Source organism: Nematostella vectensis, chromosome 1 (assembly GCF_932526225.1).
Source record: "Nematostella vectensis chromosome 1, jaNemVect1.1, whole genome shotgun sequence".
NCBI lineage: Eukaryota > Metazoa > Cnidaria > Anthozoa > Actiniaria > Edwardsiidae > Nematostella > Nematostella vectensis.
Window position 1 is genome coordinate 21,340,068 of NC_064034.1, and position 26,644 is coordinate 21,366,711.

At 39.1% G+C, this 26,644-nt stretch overlaps 3 protein-coding genes and 1 long non-coding RNA gene across 15 annotated transcripts in view; 1 reads left to right on the forward strand and 3 right to left on the reverse strand.

Annotated features, from left to right (window-relative positions):
* The window catches only part of LOC116601989 (protein ALP1-like), a 48,546-nt gene extending 32,212 nt beyond the window's left edge, over positions 1–16,334 (forward strand). For 3 of the 4 annotated variants that reach the window (XM_048725472.1, XM_048725550.1, XM_048725514.1), the window contains one exon: positions 15,187–16,334. In XM_048725472.1, the coding sequence (XP_048581429.1) occupies positions 15,187–15,632 (446 nt within the window). In that variant the 3' untranslated portion in view covers positions 15,633–16,334. The remainder of the gene's footprint in view (positions 1–15,186) is intronic. The other variant, XR_004290242.2, reaches the window with a different exon arrangement.
* Positions 872–2,696, reverse strand: LOC125561384. The gene is made up of 2 exons (XR_007307416.1): positions 1,867–2,696; positions 872–1,348 (listed from the first exon to the last, which is right to left on the reverse strand). It is a non-coding gene; the product is annotated as an uncharacterized LOC125561384 (long non-coding RNA).
* On the reverse strand, positions 5,236–26,321 carry LOC125556670 (uncharacterized protein K02A2.6-like). 9 transcript variants are annotated; one of them, XM_048725294.1, is made up of 5 exons: positions 25,454–26,229; positions 25,131–25,194; positions 6,758–9,249; positions 6,290–6,396; positions 5,236–5,774 (listed from the first exon to the last, which is right to left on the reverse strand). In XM_048725294.1, exons 3-4 carry the CDS (start codon positions 8,201–8,203, stop codon positions 6,295–6,297), a joined length of 1,548 nt encoding a protein of 515 aa, XP_048581251.1. In that variant the 5' UTR covers positions 8,204–9,249; positions 25,131–25,194; positions 25,454–26,229; the 3' UTR covers positions 5,236–5,774; positions 6,290–6,294. The 9 variants fall into 9 exon arrangements, with proteins under 9 accessions (XP_048581251.1, XP_048581052.1, XP_048581103.1 ...); XM_048725335.1 differs by lacking the exon at positions 5,236–5,774 and adding an exon at positions 5,864–5,977; XM_048725095.1 differs by adding an exon at positions 26,239–26,321 and having other exon boundaries at positions 5,236–9,249; positions 25,454–25,896.
* Positions 11,133–15,188, reverse strand: LOC125561309. The gene has a single exon (XM_048725433.1). The coding sequence runs from the start codon at positions 13,633–13,635 to the stop codon at positions 12,655–12,657; it is 981 nt and encodes a 326-aa protein (XP_048581390.1). The 5' UTR covers positions 13,636–15,188; the 3' UTR covers positions 11,133–12,654.
* Positions 26,322–26,644: the final 323 nt, after the last annotated feature.

The window sequence follows — 26,644 nt, forward strand, 5'->3', positions numbered from 1 at the left end:
AATAGCTTTCATTTGACCGAAATCCATGTCATACATTTTATAGTTTAAAAAAAAAAAAAAAAACAAGCCACGGAAATTTTGGACCCAAAAAACATCGCGCTTTGCCACAATAATTCTGACGCCCTTAAATCTCACGCTTTGACCTGGAAATTCTGGCACCAAAAAACATCACTCCTTACCACTGAAATTCTCCCCCCCCCCCCCCCCCAAAAAAATAAATAAATAAATATCGCGCCTTTCCACGGAAATTCTGGCCCCCCAAAACATCGCGCCTTGCCACGGAAATTCTGGCCTTAAAAAGCATCATGCCTTACCACACAAATTCTTCCCCCCAAAAGCATCGTGCCTTGTCACGGAAATTCTGGCCAAAAAACAATCATCACACTTTGGCACGGAAATTCTGACCCACTGAAATCTCACGCTTTGCCACGGAAATTCGGGCCCACAAAATAAAATCGTGCCTTGCTACGGAAATTCTGACCCCCCAAAACATCGCGCTGTACCACGGAAATTCTGCCCCCCAAAGACAACACCCTTAAAAAACATACATTGTTATTCTACCAACTGCATAATTTATTTACATGTAATATATGATTCATATGATATACTTATAATATCATACAATCATTTATGGATTATTTAACTCTTTGAATAAATACTATAAACTCTAAACAAACTCTTTAAATTTAGGTAAAGGGTAAAATGGGGTTTGTTCTGTCTACAGTATAGGCGACGGGCAAGGCATATGGACAAACTATATGTAGATTGAAATGCATTCTCAAAAAATACACGACATACAGTAGAACCTCGTTAAATCGAACTGGAATAACTTTAATACTCCCGCTATTTCGAACCAAGTCCTGTTCCCCTTGAGTTGGTTATGACTTAAAACCACGTTTCTTCGACCTCGCTTTATCGAACTCCCGCTAACTTGAACTGCATTTCCCTTTTATTTCCGAGTTTAATTTAGCGAGAGTCTACTGTATTTTACAAAACAATATTAAACGTTGCTATCAATGACTGATAAGATAGTCGTACCTCTCCTTCAAAAATGTCCTGGAACCCTTTCCAGTTTCATCCCATCCACGAGTTGGCCCCACCATATAATGCAAGTCTTAGCCAGTCGCTCAGTTCAAGAGTAGCCCTCTTTCGTGGGACATGCCTTGGAGTCCATTTGCCTTTGTGTGTACCTTTGTAGTAATGTACTTAGAAGTGGTCCGTTTCCAGCTTTAAAACTTTCCCAAGACACGGGACCAACACCAACAGCGATTCTTTTAAGAAAGTTCCCTTCGACCGGGGCTACTGGGGCTGCTCTTTCTTCTGGCCTCCTGTATCCTGTGGTGTAAATCTGAAAATGTACAAATAGTTCATAAGCTAATGTCCCATGATCTTATGTTTAACATCCTTTGACAATATGCTGTATACAGTTCACAATTTTGGTCAAGATTGAAAAGGAGTCATGGAGTATTAAAATGGTGCGCTTATTGGAAGCTCATATCATACATGTACTACAACAACTGATGTTTTCAAGTTTGAGTGTATTCAGTTAAAGCCATGCGTGCCCAATTGTTGAGAAGGTTTTTTGTCTATATTTAGTGGAAGTTCCATATCATAAGGTATAGCGAAGAGTGAGGAGTGAACAACGAAAGGTCCTGATTGTTCAAGATGGTAAAAATAAAAGAAAGTTAAAATGTTTTTGGACTCTGTTCCAAAGACTCATTGTAATCATTGTTGTCCTTCTTTGAATGAGAAAGGGCACTGATTGCCATGCAATCTCGGACCCTTGTGTCACTAGGCCTTTCGGATTAAAAATAATATTGTTTTCGTTTTTCTCGCTAGTTTGTCGGTGCTATAGGGGAAGTTTACCTCTCTAGTTTCTTGAGTTCCCCTGTCATGTAACTCCTCCAGGTCTTGAGGAACTTGTTCGGACACAGGCTGAGGTGCTGTACGTTCAGCTTTACAAAGTCCCTCTACTGGTCAATTGTACTCTTTAGGTACCTCCAACAACTCATCAATTGTATTGAGCCATTTGGTCCATGTTGTGGATGCAGATTGACGAATGTTGCCTTCATACTTCGAAATGTCCGTTTTTAGTCTTTCAAAATCAAGCTTTTTTTTAGGGTTGGTTTAACAAGATCTGGTTTGCCAGGTGGAACCCTCTACAAGAAAATAATATATTGGTTGGAGTTATGATAAGACGTTATCTGTTCATTTTGAATGTTGAAGGTAACACAATAAACCAAAAATTATTGTACATGGTTATATCAAAGTAGTTTCTTTGCTTTGCATTACCTAGTGAATCGCATTTGTACAATTTCGTTTTGATTTATTTGTCAATTATATATATTTTTTGAGATTTGAGTTAAATCCAGGGACATTTTAATTGACCTGTTTCACACCTATTATAATATCCACACTAACTAGATTTGAGCTATCGTGCGCTCCGATTGGCTCCTCTACCTGTTTCACACCTATTATAATATCCACACTAACTAGATATGAGCTATCGTGCGCTATGATTGGCTCCTCTACCTGTTTCACACCTATTATAATATCCACACTAACTAGATATGAGCTATCGTGCGCTCTGATTGGCTCCTCTACTAGTAGGCTATCAGTTCATATGCCGTGACTGGGGAAAAATGGCGCGTGTTTTGTTAAGCTTATTGAGGGTGAAAAGTCCAAATTAAATACCAGAAAAGCTACCAAATATAATACAAAAGTGGATATAATAAAAAAGTTATTCCACTTAATCTCGTCGTCATGAGGTGATAGCCAACAAGGCGTACTCGGCGAGTTGGCTATCACCTCATGTATGATGAGATTGAGTAGATAACTGTTAATTGTACAATACCATCCATACCTCTATAAGCACCAATGGTCCTTTCCATTTGTAATGGCTCCAGTTTCTGTAGAACATCTCTACTACTGCGTGTTCATTAGCTTCCAGTTTGAAGCACTTTGGAAAAGTGTGTTCATGAAGTTCAACTCCATAACCATTTAGCCAAGTTCTGATGTCATAAACCTGAGGAATTGTATGACTAACACATGATTCCAAGGCTCTTTGAAGATCTAAACACAAATATAACAAGTCTTTTTCACTCAAATATTCGCGAATTGTTGGCAATAGCCCGATGCCATGAGTACTTACAAAAATTCCGAGATGAGCGCTGATGTCATTTACCGCTAGTTCCCGCATCGTTCGCTGTTGCTCTCAAATCAAATCGTCTGCGGTTTCGACTTTGCTGACATTTGTGCGTATGACTTTCTCTTTAGGTAGTCCTGGAATAAAATTTTCTGAATGCACAGAAATTAGCTGCATTTGTTTCTGGGGTGGCTTCCCAGCTTTGGGAGATGCTGCCAGTGTCTCTGTGTCTGTTTGTACCCTCATTTTGGGTAGCCTTTCCCACTGATGTCGCGATTGGTGATGTAACCTTTGGGGAAGACCTGTGGATGAGGTGTAGGTCATCAGTTATGGTATGGCATTGCTGTCGCATGTAAACCAGAAAAATTATAGGCCTCACGGTGGAGGACTTCGGGCTTCCATGCTTTCATCAAGTACACGCAGCGCAGCAGGCTTGTAATAATCACGGACGACAAAGTCCTCGGCAACCTTTGAAAGGCATAGGGTGCAGATCTTTCTCGATTTTTTTTATTTTATTTTATTTTTTATTATAGTAAATTTACATTGTTTACATTTGCCTTTCTTTTTTTTTTAAATTTCACATTTAACAGAACATACATACACATACACGTTAGTAAATGAGGACTTCCTCCCTCCCCACTCGCCCCACCCAGGATACTGCTCAAATCAGAATAGTGATCGGCGTGCGCAGCGCTCTCCAGGTATTCAATCAATCAAGGATTGCAATTAAGAAAAAAAGGTTTCCATTTTTTACGATGGCTTGTGATAGTTGAATTTTCTCTCGCTATATGCTCTTCTAATGTGCACATGATTTTTGCCTTACTAATCAATAATTTTACAGAAGGAAAGAAGTTACTAAGTTTGGCGTTGAAAATTAGATATTTGGTTTCAATTATGATATAGTTTGTAATGATTTGAGTTATGGCTGTAATAGTAACAGGACTACAGGCTACGACAAGATCACATTCAGACTAATTTATTCAAATCACATCGCAGGCTTACAGGGTTGCTTGTTAGTCACGTGATGGCGTGACTACCATATAAGGACTACTCATAACATCCCCCTCTCAAGTTAAGCTATACAATAATTAATAATCTATGAATAATCATAATTAATCAATAGCATAATAAGGATAAGATATGATGTGCTATGAGTCCATGATATAGTCCTTGTGCCAGACTGGTGCAGATTTGGCACGGCTAGATCTACGTGGCTCTTCTGGAGTGATCACTACATTTTCACTTTCGAAGGTGCTATCTAGCATATCATCCTTACTGACATACAGTGGTGGTTCCCTAGATGCATTAAGCGCGCGCCTATTTCTGCGATACTCCCTCCCAGTTTGATCTGTTATCACATAGGACCTGGGAGTGTTGTGAACTCCACTGACACAACCAGGACTGTAATTCTTCTCCCCAGGTTTCTGAAACCTTATCATATCCCCCTCCTTCAATGGGGGTATGGGCTTTGATCCCTTATCATAGTACTCTTTTGTTTTCAATTGCCGATCCTGTAGCTGTATGCGGATGTCATCATGCACAGTGGGGAGAAGTGCTCTAGGGTGCATGGGGAGGGTTGTACGTACCTGACGACTGAAAAGCATCTGGTTAGGAGAGTATGGAAAATTACTTACCTGAGTGTTGCGATAGACCATTAGACCTTCATGTAGATTGCATCCCTTACCTAGGATTCCCTTTACAATCCCTACTGCTTTCTCTGCCAGGCCATTGGACTGGCTGTATAAAGGACTAGTAGGAATAACTTTAAATCCACATCGACTGGCGTATTCGTGCATTTCTTCTGCATTAAAAGGGTTGTTATCAGCTGTGAGCGTTTCAGGGTATCCATGTCTAGAAAAAAATTCGGTCAGCGCCTTGATAACATGTCCAGCTTTTTTCCCACTCATGTTCACTGCTTCTATATACTTGGAATAGTAGTCAATGACCACTAGGTAGAGCTTCCCTTGATACTCACCAATGTCTGATGCAATGTGTTGCCATGGCAACAGTGGTACCTCCCTGAGCTGCATTGGCTCTTTCTGCTGTTTTTTCTGTAAACTTAAACACTTGTCACATTTTGTTATCATTTCGGAGATGTCGGCACTAAGACCCGGCCAGTATACCGCGGCCCGTGCTCTAGCCTTACTTTTCTCTATACCAAAATGGCCCTTGTGTATTTGTTGGAGAATTTGCGGTCTCCATGTGACTGGAATAACTATTCGCTGGTCCTTCATGACAAGCCCATCTAACAGGTGTAGGTCATGACGCACATTCCAGTAGGGTCTAAGTTGCACTGGAACACTTTGTCTGTTTTGCGGCCACCCTTCCCTTATATACTTACCAAGAAGTAACATGTCCTGGTCCTTGCCTGTTATTTCTTGGAGCTGTGAGAGCTTCGTGTCTGAGACAGGCAGGTCTGTCATAATACAATGGACCATGTGCTCCATTTCGTCATGCATGTCATTAGTCTGGGTTTGGGCTTCTGTGTCATATGCTCTGGATAAGGTGTCGGCTATGTATAGGTACTTGCCTGGCACGTAACGGACAGAAGTGTGGTATTTTTGGAGTCTCAGCCTCATTCGCTGTAGACGGGGAGGCACTTTGTGCAGCGGTTTCCTAAAGATGGACTCTAAAGGTTTATGGTCAGTCAACATCAATATCTGCCCCATAGGTATACATATTGAATCTCTCGCATCCAAATACAATTGCCAGCAACTCCTTCTCTATTTGTGCATAGTTTTGCTCTGCACTAGTCAGGGCCCTGGAGGCATATGCTACAGGTTGACCATTCTGGAGCAAACAGGCTCCAAGTCCACTCTTTGAGGCGTCAACCTGCAAGGTGGTAGGTAAGTGTATATCATAGAATCTAAGTACTGGTTTGCTTGTGAGTGCTGTCTTTAGCTTAGCTAATGCTGCATCATGCTCTGGGTGCCAGGCCCAGGCTGCCTCCTTCCTCAGGAGCATTCTCAATGGGGCAGTCAATTCAGCCATGCTGGGTATGTACTTTGATAAATAGTTGATCATTCCCAGCAATCTCTGTAAATCCTTTTTGCACTGTGGGACAGGCATCTTCAAAATGGCTGATACTTTAGCAGGATCTGGCGTGAACCCGTTATTACTGACCACCTCCCCCATATAGCTTACCTTGTCTAGCCGGTACTGTATCTTGGATTTGTTGAATCTGATGTTGCGTTCCCTGGCTCTCTCAAGCACCTTGTGTAGGGCTCTGTCATGCTCGGCTGTCGTTTTTCCTGCAATAATAATGTCATCATAAACAGGAAGCACACCTATGTCACCAAAATGCTCCTCTACCATTTTTTGTGCCACTTCACTAGCACATGAAATTCCAAATGGCATTCTACAAAACCGGATCCTACCAAAGGGCGCGTTAAATGTGCAGAGTAATGATGCTGCATCACTCAGCTTCTTATGCCAATAGCAACTGGACATATCTACAACTGTAAATACCGTACACCCATTAAGGGTGCTTGATATTTTCTCGATTGAAGGCGGTTTATAATCTTCCCTTACAATGGCTTCATTTAAATCAGGGGGGTCTAGGCATAGTCTAAGGGATTTATCTTTCTTCTCTACAATGACAAGGTTACTCACCCATTCAACTGGCTCGTTGACCTTTTTGATTACCTCCCGTTGCTCAAGGTCATTGATGGTGGTTTTTAACTGCTCTATCAAACGCAGTGGAACATTTCGTTGGTGCTGAATTGTAGGTCTTGCGCCCTCTTTGAGGCAGATATCATACTCGCCCTCAACACATCCCAGACCTGTGAAAACATCCTCAAACTGATCCAGGAGGTTGCGTGGCTGCTCTAGCGCATCTATGCTAAGACCTTGCGCTCGCGCACCACCACTAAATGTGATTAAACCTAACGTCAGACACGTTTCTACGCCTAAAATGGGTCTAACATTGTGCTCTACTATATAATACTCAACTGCGATTGGGCTCTCTTGCCCTTGGACAATTGTATCTATATAGCATTTGCCTACAGTTTTTAGGGGGTTTCCTCCGAAAGCTCGTAGTTTGAGTGCTGTTTGTTCGATCGTGCAGTCAAGTTCTTTCGCAACCGCTTCCGGGATCACGTTACATTCTGCGCCGCTGTCTAATTTGAAAGTCACGTTCTTCCCATTCAAACTCAGGCACTGTTCCACACACTTTATCTTGTTGCTACTTTTGATCTCTTCGATGTAAAGGCTCTCGATTTCTTTGTACAGGTTGTTTGGGTCTTGCTGCTCTTGTAACTCGACCTCGCGGATAGCTCTAGAAGCACCACGCTGTTGTTGATGTGCTTGCGGTTGGGGGAGTTTCCTCGTGCAACAGCGGGCGAAGTGATTTTTCTCCTTGCACCGATGGCAGGTTGCGTTGTATGCTGTGCAATTCCCCCGATCGTGTTGCAGCCCACAAAATCTGCATTTGAAGCTCTGTCCCTTGTTCTGATTCTGTGTCGGAGCTCTTGCGTTTAGCGAATCAATTTCCTTGATTTCCTGTGACTGCTCTGGCCTCGTGATCAACTTCGATTGCTCAATCGCCTGCTCTGAAGCTCGGCACAGATTTATGGCTGTCATGAGGGTTAAATCCGGTTCACGGAGGAGTCGCTCCCTCAGCGTAGGGCTGTTGGTTCCAATAACGATTTGATCACGTATGAGCGAGTCTTTTATTACACCAAAGTCGCACAGCGCGGCCTTGCGTCTCAACTCGGTTAGAAATGTATCGAACTGCCGTTCCCCTTGAGTGGTTGTTCGGAAAATGTACCTCTCATAGGTTATATTCGTGCGCGGCATACAATAATCCTTTAGGGCCTTCAGGGTGTCTTTGACCTTTCTCTCTGCTATCGCCTCTGGTATTCCTGGTAGCGTCTTTAAAACTCTTCGGGCTTTCAGCCCCACTATACTGTAAAGTGTGGCCACTTGGACCTTCTCCTCCTTTGTTGTTAGCCCACTCGATATCTCGTACAGCTCCCAGCTCTCTTCAAACTCTCTCCATGCTTCCGCTAAATTCCGACTATCCATGTCTAGTTCTGGCGGTGGCTTGATTTTCTCCATATCTATGATTATTGTCGCCCTGGACCTCCGACTCCTGGTACCATGTAATGATTTCAGTTATGGCTGTAATAGTAACAGGACTACAGGCTACGACAAGATCACATTCAGACTAATTTATTCAAATCACATCGCAGGCTTACAGGGTTGCTTGTTAGTCACGTGATGGCGTGAGTACCATATAAGGACTACTCATAACATAGTTTAGGAAAACAGAGTACGAATCCTCAGACAAAGTTACACCCAGGATAACAGTTTTTAAATCAGGACACCAAAAGCAGTTACAATTTTCAGCTAAGAACTTGCTGACATCCATCCAAAATGCATTGATTTTTGGGCAAGTGAAGAAGAAATGATCCAGGGATTCCTCGTCTTTTTTGCACCAGTGACCGAGAGGCGTTTCAGAGATACCGAATTTGAATAACTTGACATTAGTATAGATTATTCTATTAAGTAGTTTATACTGGAATTCCCTGAGTCTGGGACTTAAGGTTGCTTTATTTGGAAGTCTGAATATTATTTTCCAATCTAGCTTGTCTGGAGAGAATAATGTGTTATATTTTGTTTTATTTTTTATGAGTTCCTTCACCGTTTTAAGAGAGCGGCAACACATCAACAAGTTTACAAGAAAGGTACTGCTCTTTGTAGGAGTGGTTGAGAACGTTTGTTACTAGAAAGGCAAGAAACTTAAAGTAATCTCTTAACAACCAGTTAGGGATGCCATTAGGCCCGCACCCCGTTACAGGATTCAGGGTATACAAGAATTCAAGGTACCGTGATTCAGAAACCTCCAGAAGAACAAGAGAATTATCCTCCAGAGGGACTGGGTTAAGCGAGGGGACGATATTATTCTAATGGCTCGAAAAAAGGGTAGGCCGTTTAGCCCGTTTTCGTTGGTTTGACTGGTTAGGTTCGCCGAACGCGACATCGAGCCACACAGTCGTTTCAACTAACTCCACCAGCCTCTTGGAGCGTCATTTTGCAGGTGCTGGACCTTGGACTCGTAGAACAGTGCCTTGCATCTTTTTCTTTCGCGGTTAACTGCATTTCTAAGGATAGATAGATAGTTTATTAAAAATATGCATTGCAGCCAAAAGGCTGAATTACGCATTATGTACAAAAAAATAATATGAAAAATTTAAATACGACAATAGTTATAATTATTATTATGATAAAATATAATTACTTCCTATAAAAATATATGATAAAATGTATATAACTACAGCCTAAGTTGTTTGATCATGGAGAATATGATAGTATTACTAGCCTTTTTTATGCGAAGTCTTGGAACATTAAAACGGCGCTGGTGTCGCAGAGCATATCGGGAGTGATAATTTACCGGCGGCAGAAGAGTACTTAACTTGTGGTTAGGATTATTAATAGTGTCATTAAAAAGCTTACTGCACAGTAAATTATGATGGTCAAAGATCGGATTGATGTTAATATCCTTCGCTGATTTACACCTTCCTGATGTTATTATTGATACCGCCCTTTTTTCAAGGTGCACAAACTCATTTTTCAAGTATTGAGGAAGGCTATTATAAAATACTGGCGCGGCGTAGTCGATAAGGGATCTAACGCATGACGTGTAAAATAATACTAGCTCATGTTGGGGAACTCCAGCTCTTTTTAGTTGTGTTAGACAATAGTGTCTTTTACTAGCCTTTTTCGTGACCTCAGTAACATGTTCGTTCCGAGTTAAGTTATTCGTTAACGTAAGACCCAGCAGTTTTACACTGGTGACCACCTCTATCTCTTTACCTTCTATGCTTATCAGAGTGAAATCTCTCTCCTGTCTGGCGAAAGAAATTCGGAGTTCTTTCACAAGACCATTCTATCACTTTATCAACTAGCTCCTGCACGTGACTGTCACTGCCTTTCGCAATTACCTCTGACACCGTGGTGTCATCCACATATTTCCACTGAAGCGCGCTTATATCTAGGTCATTGATCATTCATGCGAAAAGCCAAGGGCCTAATTTCGTACCCTGAGGAACGCCGGCGGGGACTGGGCCCCACTCAGAGTAACAATCTGATGCAAATTTAGTACGCTGAGATCTGTTAGATAGGAAATCTATTATCCAGTTAACAATACTAGCTGGAAGATTGCACTGGCTACGTAACTTTCTAACAAGTGTACTATGATCTATAAGATCAAAAGCTTTACGATAGTAAATCATGTGTCTGATTACGCGCTATTCCCAAACGAGACAGTAGGTTATGGACTTTGGAGGCCTCAGACCATCCTTAACTGCTCGATAAAAGCTTTTCCATTACTTGCGCGAAGTTAGATATTTTACATGTCTGTAGGTAGTGGTAAGCCAGTGCCTGTCATCAGGGGTCGGTCGTAAAATAAGTAGCACTAATATATTAAATGAAGTTCCATATTATTAACTATTACAAAATAATCATAGTGTAGACTCATGTTTCGGGGATTAACTTAAAACAATTGACCAACAGATCAATTTTTGCTAGGTAAATAAAATGTATTAGGGCAATTCCACATGAGACATGATATTTTCAGAATTTTTCAAATATTATATTTACTGACAAAAACTATCTCATTGAACAGCTTATGCATGGAGCTAGCAGAAAATGGTATTTGTTTGTGTGTTTGTGCCACGCCCACCACGTGGGAGGCTTACCCTACTGCAACACTTAAAAATAAACATTTAGACACAAAATACTAAAAGGAGGCAAATTAATATAAAAAATAAGGGGTTTGCTGAATAAGAGGTTTGATGGATACCTTATGACAAGTACTTTCTTTATCATGTTTGAAATTTTAAAATAATAAATTTTCTTCTTCATATAATTAGGTTGAAATAGTGTTGCGGACATTACGTAATGTCCGCAACGTTTATACATTGTAATTCAAATCCTCAAGCAGCAATTACATATGGGAAAAAAAACACATTTTGTTTGCTTTTTAAGCTAGTTTATGTTGTTGTTTGGGTGAAAGAATTTCAAGTGTATCACTCTCCCCTTTTCTGTAGGGTCCAGTAAAAGATTGTTGCGGACATTACATTTCTATTTCCTCTTGCATAATCATATAAAATGTTTCATTAAGTTATCCCACAATATGAATTTCAAAAAAATCACACTCAAATGGTGCAATGTCTATAAAACATGAACTTAATTAGTGTTCAAAGAGCCATTTCGTGGCGTGTGTCACATTCTTGTGCATAAATCAGTGAGTACAGATGAAGATGTCAGCGGGTAGAATCGAAGACCTTCTCAATGTCTGCAAGCATGGGAACCATGTATGGTCCTGCATTCGAGAGAGCAACTAGCCCAAAGAAAATGCAGGATACATGAACATCATCAATGTCATCCCTCATAGGCCAATCAAATCTGTTGGCTCCTACTCTGTGAAGATATTTGACCTTCACTCTTTCACCTTCCATACTTAGTACTCTCCAAATGTAGTATTTGCATGTACTGTTGAAATGATAGTGGACAGCATAGTACTTCTCTCTCTCAATTGTCGGATAGGGAATCTGCTGGAGTGCTCCCCTTTGAAGCTCAAGGAGAATGCCATTCCTAAACTGAGGAAGGGAAGCGGCCTCCACCATATGACCAATGTCTGCAAGGCATCTAGCATATAGGCATGTATATACCCCCACAGTCATAGTCATTGCCGCTTGATTGCTGTGCAATGTCAACTTTGGTGTTGAAGAAGAAACCCCACTCTTCTATGTTGGCACCAAGCTCGCTTAGCACTGAAGCCATTTTATTCATTGCTTTCTGGGTTGGGGGCTTGACATAGTCCACTGCTCGGCTATCCAGCAAAAGAACAGCTTTCATGTGAGGTAGGACTGCAAGAAGGAACCAATGGTTGGAGTTTGGTGTGTTGCAAGGGACAAGGATCAGATCGTAGGAGAGGGGAGATTCATACTCTTTTTGGAGTCGAGTAGAGATAGCAGAAACCTTAAGCTTTTCATACACCTCCCATGAGATTGGGATTACCCTCTTGTTCTCTTGCCTTGACTTAATTAACTTGAAGTATGCATCTATGATGAAATTTGTCAACCACATATCCTGGGAACGGGGAGCAGAGTTGTTGACCAAGGCGTTGATATCAGCAGGACCAATCAGCTGGTCCCCATTAAACTGTATGAGATCCCCCACAACAGCCTCTACCTCATTCATCGCATATTGGGGAAGAGAATATGGAATCACGGGGACAAAGGTTGAAGTGTCTAGGCCATGTGGCAAACCCATATGAACATCACATTGTTGGGTTGTTTCCTTGGAAGTGCTTGAAGTACAGCTGTTAGAAGTTGCAGTTTTTTCCACAAAGATCAGATCATCACTGCAGCATGTTCCTTTCGATGTGCTAGCCTGAGTTTTTGTAACAGGCTTATCAAGATTATTCTCCTCACTAGGGAGATCAGCAAAATCATCATCTTCGATATCGTCAGAGTCATCAGAAACTGGAAAGGGGAAGACGTCTACCGTTGCTTGCTCTGCTGATTGTGAGGAGTAAAGACGGCATTGACAAATCCATCTTCATCAGGTTCGATGCAGTGGAAGCTGGAGATTCCAGGGATCACTTGGGATTCAGTGAAGTACTTCTTGATGCACAATAAATCCAGCCTCTCATTGAATTCCTTCTCTGGAATAAAGGAAACATTGACTTTCTTTGACTGGCTACTAGCCACCTGAAAGAATGACTGTGCATCACAGACAATGTTGTCACGGTTTGACTTTACAGCATTCCAAACAAGCCTCTTGATGGTTCCACCAATTCCATCTACTGCCCCCTTGCCATGAGAGGTAGCAAAGAAATTCCATTGCACATGTACCACCTCTTCTAGTTTGTGCAAAAAGCTAACAATGAATCGGTTCTTGAATTGAGAGCTAGGTCCATCAGAGAAGATGTAAACCTTGGTCACCTCGGGATGTCTCTGCTTAACAAAATCAGAGATTACCTGCCACATAAACACTGCGACTGCATTCTTGTCATGCTTCAATTCATCTGAGACAATGACATGAGATTCACACACTCTCTCTGCATCTTTCGGTTTTGTCCAAATAGCCACAGTAAAAAGGGTGACATTGGTCTGGGCCCAATGAGCTGACTGAATCTCATCCTGAAACTTGCAGCTGTAATTCTCAGCGAAATCTACCTGGATGACTGCCTCATCTGGGCCAACATCGTCAAGCTTGCCTTCAAAATATTCAGACTGTGTTCTTTTGATGAAAACATGTTGCAGGAAAAAAGGGAGCTTTCTATCTAGTGATGCCAAAACATCACTAACTGTGCCTTCTTTGCACACCTTTTGCATATTTTTCATAGTGGTAGTAGAACCATCCTTTCCTTCTTTTGCGACTGACACTGTCGTGCGCTCCCACTCATACCATGTAACTGTCGTATCATCATACTCAAGCTCATCTAGGAATTTGGGACATTGGCTGCATTTCCCATGCATGCATTCCTCTGAATTTGGACTGCAGACAAAATTATCTACAAAATCTCCTGTATAGCTTGGGAACTCAGTTATTTGTTTACTGAGACAGTCACAAATAAGCTTGATGTTCTCGTGATACTGGCACAAGCAGACATTTCGTGGCAATTCTCAAGAAAGGAGAACGTGTGGAGGCCTCAGAGAGCTGAATTTACTCAGTCCAATCTTGGTGGTTGGGTTGGCTTGCAAGAAAAGAGCATGTACCTCTCTCAAAAAATACAAGAGATGTCTTTTCTGGAATTGCGGTTTTTTTCCTCTGTCTTGGCATGTTTTAAAGTCCTTTCTTCCTTGAGACTGTCGTGAGATGGAGTCGAGCACATAAAAAGCTTGTACTTTGGCTGTGGTTTCTTCATCCAGGCCCTTACCAGCTCGTTTGTGTTTTTTTGCATCATGGGGCAACCCAGCAACTAAAGCAAGCTTCACTATCACAGCATTCCTTTTACGTGGACTTTTTGGCAAGTGGTGTTTAACTTTACCAACTGCTTTTCCCAAAGCCTGGGGAGTTTTGTAAGCTTTTTCATTGTTACTCTTAGTGGTTGTTCTTGCTTTAGCCTCATTCTTCCCTTTCTGTAACAGCCTGAATTTCCTTACACGGTTTGCCCTGTTAGCCTTTTTCTTGCGGTCAATTTCCTGCTGACTCTTTTCTTTTGGTCTGTCCCTTTCAGCCCGTTTTCTTTCTTTATCCCATGCATAATCCTTTCTCAGTTTGCTACGGCGTATCTGCGACCTCTCTGTACTAGTTTTAGCCATTTGAACGCATAGAGAACATCGAGTGAATGCTTTTAGTCATATGCAGTGTAGAAAAGGATTATATTATAACTGGTCAGCAGTATCCCCAATTGTGTGCATGCTCAAAATGGGATACCACTGACCAGTAGAGAACAGAAAACATTGCTGAGACATATCAAGACAATTTTCACTTGATTTAGAATTATATAAACTCGATTCATGATTTTATCCCTATGATAGACCTGTAGTTGTACATGTAGCCTAATAAATCAGGTATTATAAGACTGACATACAATAATTTTTGCTCTAAATCAGTTCTAATCATCTGACCTGAGAATACTTGTCCATCACAAAATCATTGGTATAAGTTTGAACTGTAAACAATCCCTAAAATGTAATGTCCGCAACAATATTTGTGTAATGTCCGCAACACACATTTTCTTTAATAAAAGCTTTCAATTCAAATTAATTTCAGATTTTTTGGCTATATTAATATTTCATCATTCCTGAGTAGAGAATACCTGCTTATTCCCTTTGAAGTTTGCACAAATCACAGGCAATAGCCTTTAGAAATGTGTTAGTAGAATGAGTGGTCTACTTTTAGTGTAATGTCCGCAACACGTCTAAAAAACTCATAGGGGCCTTTTGAGAAGAGCAATTGAGAATTATTTTTTTGTATATTTACAAAAGGGTTACAAAGCATATTTCAAGTGAGTTTCAGTACCTTTGCTGCATTCTGGTGGATTTAGCAGGCATTTAAAATGTGATTTTTTTTTGCACTCTTAGGGCTATTCACCAATGTTGTAGCCAAATGGCCTGGAAATGCCCACGATTCTTTCATTTTTCAAGACAGTGGAATACACGACAAGCTGCAGCTGGAGCACAAGAGCATCGAGGATGGTGTTCTAATTGGTGAAAGTGGGTATGGCTGCAAGCCTTTTTTAATAACCCCTTTCCCTCACCCTGAAACCCCAAAACAAGAGGCCTACAATGAAGCACTGGGAAAGACAAGGGTGAAGATTGAACAGACATTAGGCGTATTTAAGCGGAGATTCCATCTCATGCATACAGAGATCAGGATGGATCCCTCAAAGGCAACCCTCCTAATAGGGGCTTGTGCGGTTTTGCACAACATTTCTATTATAAAAAATGATGTTTACAATCCCCGTGGGGTTGTCTTTGAGGATGATCAGCCAGAGGTACCCCCTATGAGGGACCAGAGGATGGTCTAAGGATCAGGGAGTACATTTGCGAGAATTATTTTTAATATTTTTAATGTATTCAATACTTTATTAGAATGATGGACTACTTTTACAAGTTTGTATTTCAAAGAATGCTTCATATAATAAAAAAAAATACCCATATGAATGAAAGATTGGGTACTATATGATTTTAAAGATTGTAAATTTCTAAAGAACATGAATTACATAGGAGGGAAATTGACAAATAGACTATTTTTCCTTTTCTTCTCAAAAAAAGAAACAGACAAAATATAAATTAGATAAAACTTTGGCAACACCTGCAAATTTACAGTCAATTTATGGCGTTAGGCTTAATAAGGCTTAATACATTATTAATAAACTCTTAACTCTTGAGCTACTTTCTCCTTCTTCCTTATTAAATACTCTTTCTGCAGTTGGAGAGTTTCACACTGCAGGGTAAGTAAATCATCTGCAGTGTACCTTTTCTTTCTCTTGTTACTCTTAGGGACAGGGGCTTCAGCAAGGACAGCAATAGTCGACTCTTCTACAATATCATCAAATGCAATTGTGGGGAACTCATCACCCACTACATCTTCTGATGTTTCCAGCAGTTCTTGGTAGATATTATTTCCTACAGTAATAAAGTAAGACATCAGAGTAGCACACACATTGAATTTAGAGAGAAATGCATTTACAGCGTCACCAGAAGTTCTAAATAGATTCAATGCTAGCCAAAAAAATATGTTTTAAAATGACTTCAGATATTCTTGTTGACTGTACAGTTTACGTATAATTGTCATTGTTTTTGAAGTATTTTTTAAGGCTTTTATTCATTATTTTTAAATGGAAGATGTCATCCTGTGAAGTGTCTTGTAGACTTCACTCTCTTGGAGACTTTGCTTTATATTTACACTTGCTTGTTTGATTTTTCATTGCCATGGGATCCATTCTGACTAGATCCGTCAATATTATTTTAAAACTTGAAAATAGAAATCCAGATTACGATTTTCACTAGCCGAAATCAATGCACTGAATCTCTTTGAAATCCAAACATGGCCAACTTGCCCGAAATAGCTTCAAACATGATATCATTGCTCAGAGCCTATATCCCAAACCCTAAGAATACTATTCCAAAAAACTTGTAAAAAACCTAAAGAGTTAAAGGTCTTGAGAATTAGACATTTTCAAGACCCTTAACTCTTGAGCTACTTTCTCCTTCTTCATTATTAAATACTCTTTCTGCAGTTGGAGAGTTTCACACTGCAGGGTGAGTTAATCATCTGCAGTGTACCTTTTCTTTGTCTTGTTACTCTTAGGGACAGGGGCTTCAGCAAGGACAGCAATAGTCGGCTCTTCTACGATATCATCAAATGCAATTGTGGGGAACTCATCACCCACTACATCTTCTGATGTTTCCGACAGTTCTTGGTCAATATTTTCTCCTACAGTTATAAATTAAGACATCAAAGTAGCACACACATTGAATTTAGAGAGAAACGCATTTACAGCGTCACCAGTAAAACCGTGAACAGCAGAAATACATGGAATGTTTTTCAACAAATATTAGTATGAGTCTGTTGAATTCTCGCGTCTGATTCATCACAAGACAATAAACATTCCGCTCAGGTGTTCCAGTTACTGGTTGTGCTTTAAATCAAGTCAGACAACAACAACAAGGAAAATCATGAATACCTGTCTGCTGGTAGTTATTCGCTTTATTCATGCCCGGTGTGTTCAATCGATGGAACCGATAATCTACATTAATTGATTTTAGTCGACAAAATTAACTAATTGTATCGGCAATCAATCATCAATAGCAAAAAAAATTGGGAGGTCAATTGATAATTATCGATTTTTCAATTGAGACGGTCAAGTAATATTGATTATTTATTGATGACGTTTGACTAAACTACACATTCCATACAGACAAAATACGACACAGCGTTCTTATAAAAAGGTCTTTGTAAAAAATGTGTGTGTAAAGATGTATTTCTCTTAGGAATCACCATTGCACAGTTTCCCTCCATCAATTGTAGCTACGCGCCTGGATTGTCAAATATTTAGTGCTTCATGTTTTTGAAATTCCGAAGATCACAGGTTTTGTCAGCAAGACTATAGCTGCAAGAAGCGAAGTTAAGTGCTTCACTATGTGGTTATATAATTAGGAAACTCCTTGCAAAACGCGAGATCAGGTTGAGAAAATTTTTCATATAATACAGCAAGTGGAAGGGTTTCCCAAGCGCAGCTTTCGATTTGTGGCACAATTAGAAGTCTATCTTTTGAAAATTCCTGATGTAATCGATATATTTGACAGACTAATGAAGGGTCGTGTGAGTATCAATTATTATCGATCTTCCGATCCAGTCGATATCAATTCATTAAGGTTATCAACCAATTTCAATTTATCGATTGGTTTTTCGATAAGATATATTTGGAAATATTGCCCGAAGTTGTGGCCTTCATGTCAAAATACAAAAAGAGACTTCATAGAAGGATAGCTCAAACTACATGATTGGCATCAACTTATCTAAAGACTACAATTAACAGCAAAACACGTAGGGCAAGAGAAATGAATCTTCATTTGTTTTCGAAGGTGTGTCGTTATGTAAGGTTATCTAAGAGTAGCATGACAGTAAGTCATGCTTCGGTGTGTTGAATTATGTAATATCTATTGTTAGTAGTTGACATAAGTCAACAGTGCTCTGAAACAAACATCCAAATGTTTATCAGTTGTTGTATTTGATTATAGTTATGCTGAGAATTAAAAGGAAATAGTTTTCGTTCGGACGAACTGGTGAGGTAGAATGAAACGTTAATTTCACAGTAGAGAAAATCACTTGTTACTCTGTTTTGCAAAAAAAAGGTCCATATTTCCCTCCATAAACAGATGACTTCAATTAATGCTTTTAAGGATAATAATACGTGCTCAACTATTAACAAAGGAAATTCTTTCGGGATGTCTTACAGAGACAGGCGATATATTAGATTTCCTTTGTGATGTTTGGATATTTTGCTTCGTTCTACCCCCTTTTGTAATGTATACAAATATGGCTGGTGTGAAATTCCGACAGGCGTTGCGCATAGAGTAACGTGACATGATCACATGACTGTATCATGAATATTATACAAAACACAAAAAATACCTGTCTCGAACCCTCCTTCGATCGCGGAGAACCCCGGCGTGTTCTCATAAACCTCAACTATCTGCTTGCTTATACCGGAGGGCTCCTTTGGCAGCGGACCCCGCCAGTCTGCCGCTTCCCCTTCTTGGCAACAGAGCATTCTTTTTTTGCCACACTGAACAGCGCCTTCCATTTAACCCTGAACTCTTCCACAGTGCGGTAAGCCACACCCACGGCGTTTACTTTTGCGGTGATGTCCAAACACACTTTCTTCTTCATTTGGTTTGTGAGGTTGTAAGTAAACTTAGACTGCAATATGTTCTTGTTGGCCTCAATGCTCTCGGTGATGACGTTTAACTCTCCTTGAGAAAAATTTGGCTTACGCTTGTCTGGCTTTGTATCCTCCAAGTGCTATTTTGTGACATTTTTAGTTGTTTTTCAAGCGTGCCTTTTGGAAATTTCCGAGGAAATCCACGTTTTTTTACACAGGTTTCCCGCCAATAAAAAGAAGAAAACGCGCGCGCTTTGCCGTATTTTCCCGCCAAAACTGGTTTTCCACTCGCTAATCTAGGGATTAAAGATTTATGCTGGGAAATAACTATTCCCGGCACCGATATTTATGGCCGGAATAGCTATGCCTAGCATAGTGGATTTATGCCTAGAATAGCGCTTAATCCGGGCATAAGCTAATCCTCTTTTCAGGAACCGGCCCTAGGGCATTTGCGTTGGTCATCACAGGAGCATGACTTTCCATACTAATGCATTGGAAATTAATCACCGATTATAACAATAATAATCATTGCTTTATTATTGTTATCATTTCATTATAAACGTAATCATAATTTGAGATCTATTTTGCATTTAGAATGAAAATGGCTTAAAACATGTACCCTTAAACGCAACTATTATTTTGGAACGTATCAGATAACTAAGTTTTTCAATTCCAACAATACTATTAGGGACAGACCATTTAAAAGTGATGGGGTTGGGTCGTTTCGAACATGCACGATTTTTGGGTTAGATGGCACGAGTATGAAAGTTTCTTAAGAATTTGCCCTTCAAGATGGTTTCCTTACATGAATTATTGAACTGCTCATTGACCAACCCCATTACTGCCCTGATGAAATTATCGAAATTGAAACTTTAAACGTCTTCACCCAGGAATTTGTTGATTACTTTCGGAAAGACAGTTACAATATGAACTTTACCACTCTTTCCAACGTGGATATTGATGTTCATTTCAAAATAACAGTTGTTTAACAACATTGCCTCGATGCAATTTAGGCACCGCACCACTCGCGCCCCAGCTGGATTAGAACTTATTTTTTTCGAGCAGTCTTTGTTGTTACATACAGGGTATGTATTGACAGCTACATTCATTATATCTGTATAGCAGATCCACTGCTGTTCAACAACTGATGGGGGAACTGATGAGAGGTCTTGCTTCTCTGCATTTGTTATCTTAGTTTGTCTGTGTTGTAGACAGACAGTTTTCATGAAAATATCTTAACTTGCAGTCTGTAAGTGTATAAAACTCATTTCCTGAATTTTGTCAATATTAAAGCCCCAGACTGACAAGGTAATTGTTCCAGATTTGTCAGTGATCATTGCATCTCATCCTCAGATCATTGGGAATAAAGAGCTTATCTTTGATACTTCTTTCGTTGCTGGTGAGAATTTGAAATTTAAAGTATGCAGAGGCACCTCTTGGATAGCCGTACTAGAGTTTAAAAAAATTGTGCCACTTTTTGAAACTTGTAAATTTTTAAGAGAAATTGGTTTCCGGCTGTGCTGTGTATCGAGAACTAGCTGTCTTTGTGAGAATTCATCTGATTTCACCATTTTTCTAATCATTTTTCTTTCTTCCTTTGCCACTTCCCTTGCCAAGGTAAATATCAAAGTATTGCGATGGTGTATGATTGCTCTTCTGGATATCTGTAACATGATCTACATATCCAATCAAATCTGAAAAAAAAAGAAAAAAGGTTTGGGGTTGAGCTATGGGAATAAATGACCTAAAAAGGGAAGAAGCACCCCCCCCCCAAAAAAAAAAATAAAAAAACTATAAAATAAAATAAACCAGCACCCCAGGAAAATGAGGTCAAAACGTCAAGATAGGGAGCCTGTGATAGTCCATTATTGAGATACCCTGTGGTAGTCTAAAATTTCAACATTTTCGATGCGAAAAATGCCTCTTTGATATTTACGATCTTGTTTGATATTTTAAACTGCCATGTGATTTCTAATATTGGTGTCCACTTTTTATCTATTTTACTGTTAAATAAATTTATGTACTCTTTACGTTGTTTTTTACCTATATGTGTATCTGAAAAAGATACCCAGATAATGCTTGGCCTCTTAGAGTGCAGGACTCTGTATTCAATATCTTCTATAATACATTCAGCTCCATTGGTCATTCCATCAGTTACATCAACGTTCACTGTTAAGTCATATTTAGCTCCAACTGTCACAGGTAGCTTTTTGAATAACCCCATGGTTTTTGAGGGATCATCTGGAATTCTTTGGTTGATTTTTTCTTTAAGCTCCTCAGATATGTCACCAATAACAATATCTATAGCATCTATTTCAGCTTTTGCGGTTTGAGATAAATTGAAAACAGTATCATTATGTGCATTCACTTGTTTATTAGTACAAAACAAATGCGTCAGAAATGCTGGGTAGTTTTGTTCACCCGGTTTTGGGCCCACAACTCGTGACATAAGAAATTTGATATCATCTGGAGTTTGCTTTCCTTCTCTTAAACGGTTTAACAATTCTGCAAAACTTTTATCACCCTTTTGCCTCATTGTTTCTGTAAGTTCAAACAAAGAAAAGTATTTTTTCCAAATATTGGTAGCTGATGCACCATAACAATCTTTGCTACTCAAATATCCATTTGTCGAACACTGGCTGCAATTGGAAAAAAATCGCCAACAGCTATTATAATAATGCTACCAAATGGTGTAGTAGTTCCCATAATTTGCTGAAGTCTCAGATTTTAAAAATTAAACATGCCACTACCAACCATTGAAATTTCGTCAATAAATATAACTTGTAACTTTCTAAGTTGTGCTCTGATTGTATTAAGTCTATCTTTATCAAGTGTACAGTAAGTAAACCCCCTGTTTGCTGGTATTTTAAATGCTGAGTGCAAGGTGTTTCCCATTATGTAAAATGCTACTTTTAAAACTTTTAGTTCATCTGGGTTTTCACCTGGTATACTGTTAAGGTATCTGATAAGTGCTTCATATAATGCATTATTGACAGTACTTTTACCAACTGCAGCACCCCCACTTAGAAACAACCTGAGTGGATTATCAATAGTCTAGATTGAGTGCAATACATGATAGAAAAACTCTCTTTGCTTTATGTTTAAGGAACGTACAAGTTTCCGATAATCGCTATCATTCATTCTCTTTTCTAGCAGCTCTTCTTCATCATTTGACCTTGATAAAACTCCAGAGTCACTAAAAATGTCAGACTCACTATACTGTTTACTATTGCCTGGGTCAAAACAGCCAAGTAGCTGACTCGCCTCGTTTTAGTAACACTGTCTTGTTCGTCAATGTGTTGGGTATTGGGAGCTACAGGTTGAGAATATTCTACATTATTTTCAACTTCGTTAGCAGCTTTATCAAGAATGTGAGGGTGATGTTCATATTTTTCCCGGTTTTTATTTACTATGGATTCTACTTGTTTATGTTTTTCTTCATATGAGTAGCAACCTTCTAATAAGTCTTTATGTTCATTTCTCCAAGGGTAATACAGCATAAGTTGCTCTCGATAATAGTTTTCGGGATCTTTGTCTCTATTAAATCTAACAGACCTGGATAATACGTGGTTTTCGCCTTCTTACAAGCCTAAAACCACCTCCCATTTGGTATTCAATGGTTGTTAATTCAAGTGTTTCATCAAAAGTTTTAAGATCGTCATCATCATTTTCATTAAAATCAGTTTCTGGGAGGTCTTCATCAGAGTGTTTAACTTCGTTGAATAATTACAACAAGAATCTTTGTCTTTTATGCAGTTAAACAAAGCAATAACATCAGCAAGACAAACCATAGTTAACTCCTTTGGTCTCCTTTGGTACCTTTTCAGAGCATTATCTGATTCTATATCAGTATATTTGTCAGGTAGTTCTTTTATTTTATCTTGACCTTTCAAAAGAAATGTTCTTTCATCAGGGTTAGAAGTATTATAAACTGAAATTCTCGAGATGATCTTCTCAAAGGCATTTGCAATACTAGATACACTGCCTCTTGTGCACTTATTTCAACAGCATTCAAAAATGCATTTCCTATATGCCGCACTCTTTTAACAATATCCTTGTTGCCAGAATTTGCCTCTTTAGAGGCTCTTTCTAAAATCTTACTCATTCCTCTTTGACCTTTTGTGATGTAAGACAAGATGTAAACAGCACATGCATAGGGATCTTGTACATACTGGATATCCATGTTTGGCTTTCATGCTTTCAGTAAGTTTGTGTTGTAATTATTTACTCTTATTTCTGATGGCGGTCTTTTTAGCATCAATGTTGTTCGTTTCAATGAATACCTTATTGCTGTAATGTAATCATCTTCAGACAACTTTAATCTACCAAGAAAATGCTCAAATGATAGATCTTCATATTTCATATCATCAAGCATATCGTTCACTTTATCATAATTTTTTTTAACGATTTCACATTCCTCTAACATAGTTTCATCCAAGGGTTGAAGAATAACAGTGTGTTTCATCGGAGGCAAAGGAAATTTAAATCGGCAAATCTTGTGGCCTTGTTTCTAACACGTTTTTGCATGTCTGTGAACTTGGAGATTTACCAAGTCTTTTGTTTCTTCTGATTGATTATTTTCACAAGTGATATACTTATTTACAAACTGAGCAATGGCATCATCAGGGCTTTTTTCATACTGTGGTGCGTCTAACCCATACTAAAGCATGTATATGAGGTGACCCCCTTTGCTGAAATTCAACCCTGTAGAAATAATCTAATATGTCGCCAATGGGCATTGCATTGCTTTCAAGACATCTTTTATGAACAACTGAACCATATGTTCAAAATTCCTAGCACAGGTAACAGGGTCTTTTTGAATGAGATCTGATTTCTCCTGCCAAGACATATTTTGAATTTCATCATCAGTGTAATCTTTATTATTCACAACCCTTCCTAATATTCTTAACAGGTGAGTCCACCTTGTCTCTGCTGCAGAAAATGAACAAAACCAAGTAGGGTTGCCTAGTTGACGTATCATGGCGAACAAATCCTTTTTACACTTTTCAAAATATGGTGGTGACCTGATATGTTCAGCCCATGTACCTTGCGTAGACATGTTACTGAGATACAAGGCCCATGAAATTTCTTCATTACTCTCAATAAACCTCTCTGGGTTATTCATCAAATAGTTGACACCAATAAGTCGGACATTCATGTGATTGTCTGCTGAACCAAACATGTTATATGAAATCACCCTAAAAAAGTAATCCCCTTGCCCACCACAATCAAATGGTCTCAATCCATATTAACTTAACCTAATTTGCAGTATATCTGATGATGATTGTGTCAGTCCAGGATTTAACTCTACACCCCCAGAGATAATTATGGTTTCCCTTGAATGACGGTATTTCTGTAAAAATTTGGCATCCCTCACATTACATTGTTTAAGGTGTGATAGATGATTAACATGAAACACAAATAAAGCTTTCTTGTGCTTGGAAGTTCTTGTTCTAACAACGTAACCAAAACATGGTTACACATATGCATCTTTATAAAGCTTCTTGTTTTTAGAAGTGGGCGGAGCTTTTGTTTTGTAACAAAATGATGTCCGTGTATCATGACTATTAGACTTGGAATCCCTAGATTTGAATTTTAGTTTGTTACACCAGTAACTAAACTGCTTTTTCTTTTTCCTATTTGATACCCAGTGGTGGATTCTAGAAGATTTGGGAAACTCTGCAGCAATGTGTTTGCGAACTATTTTCCTTGTCTTTCTGGCTTTATTTAACAACCGACAAATTATTTTTACTGGCAATCTGCTTGGCGCATGGGTCCACCAAAAACATTTTCTTTGATAGCATCCTTTCTCTTTGCTCATAACAAACATATCGAGATCTACATTCTTCTGAAAACTTACATGGGTACAACCCCTCAAAAGCATACCCATCGATTTCAATTTCCCACTGCTGTACGCAATGCAATGCTTCATAAATCTTGTACAAGAAACAAAAGTGCAGTGAATATCGAAACACAGGCAAAAATGCTGCATCTTATTACAACCCAATAAAATGCCATGTTAAGGTAATCAAGACAGCAGATTTAATGTTCTGTATTTAAGTGAAATACCGGTACAGCAATTGACAAACGTCTGATCAACACAACTAAACACGTGTTTCTCAGTGGCTCGCTCACCTTAAAATGCAGAGCAGAGGTGAGTACTCAGTGGCGCAGATAGTGGTTATCTTGGCTTGATTATCTATTATACAAATGTCAAGCACAAATTGCTTAATAATTATCTCAGTGTTTGTATTGTTTTGGTTGTTTCTTTGCTGAGCTTTTTGGACCGAGTCTTTTGATCCGGTGATTGTTGGTTTGTGTCTAACAAACCAGTGATGTCGGATTGAGTCTTTCAATCCACGAATAAAATTGTAAATTGCTCAAAACAAGGGCATAAATATAACGTACGGTTACCCTAATGATCTAAGTGCCCAATGAAAAGGCGCAATTGTACTCACTTTGAATGGAAAAACAGATATTTCTTGTTGTCGTGGGAATCCAAAATGGCTGCCTCACTCACGCCACGAAAGCCCTTAAAATCAGGTGATAAATACGACAAATATGATTGGCTACCGAATAATACTACCGAACCTCCCGAATTGCTTGCTTCGATTTGATTAGTTGCCGAATGACACTGCGATTTGTCCCGATTCATCGGCTACGATTTGATTGGCTGCCGAATGATCTATTGTCTAACAAATTTGAGTTAACAATGAACCCTCTCTCGAACCACCCCAGCACCTCCTGGAGATTTTATCTCCACGAGCTAAAAACGGGTCTTTTCGAAGTTCCGGAACATTGAAGCTTTTCGCTAGTATCTTCATGACAAAGTATGCACAATCCCCATTCTCTTGACTTCTCTCTCCTGGATGCTGAATTTTACGAATACTTTTCTTGACATCTGATGATAGATAAGTTTTATTTTTTTTTAACATTTAAATATATTTAACCCTAATTATTGCAAAAATCACTGCAATCACTTCGATTTTCCCAAGAAAAGTTAGAGGCATCGGTATCTATAAAAATTGATACTACAAACTCAACTTTCTACATCTTTGTACGAGACAGATATAATCTACTTCAATCGAACTTCGAAGATTCAGATTAAGATTCATATAATCATCTAAAAAAATATAACAAGAATCACTAAATTACTTCGATTTTCCCAACAAAAAGTCACAAAAACTTTTTAACTCCCCACTAGTGGTATCTATAAATATAGATAATTACCCTACAAACTTACCTGAGCACAGGAAAAGAGACAAACTAGACTGCAAGGACTGCTAGTACTGGAGGCTGCCATTTTGGACGTGTCACATGGGGGCCTGGGCTGAGTGAATTTCTTTTCTTATCACCAAAACCGCTCTACTCTTGGTGATTTCTCAATTGTTTTCCAAAATTATTCCGTTACAGGAAGCAGAATAAACAGTTTAGGGTAGATAACAAAGATTTCTATAAATTTTAGTGTTGATTTTGCACTCGATTGAGCCATTTTTGGAAAAAAATGAACGTTTCGACATGCGTAGTAAACAGTTACTATGCTTAAGAATAAGATCGATTTGTATAATAAATAATATCTCATAATTGTTTCACTTTTTACTGCTTTACAGCATTTTATAGCTGCTATGAATCAATTTATAAAAATATGA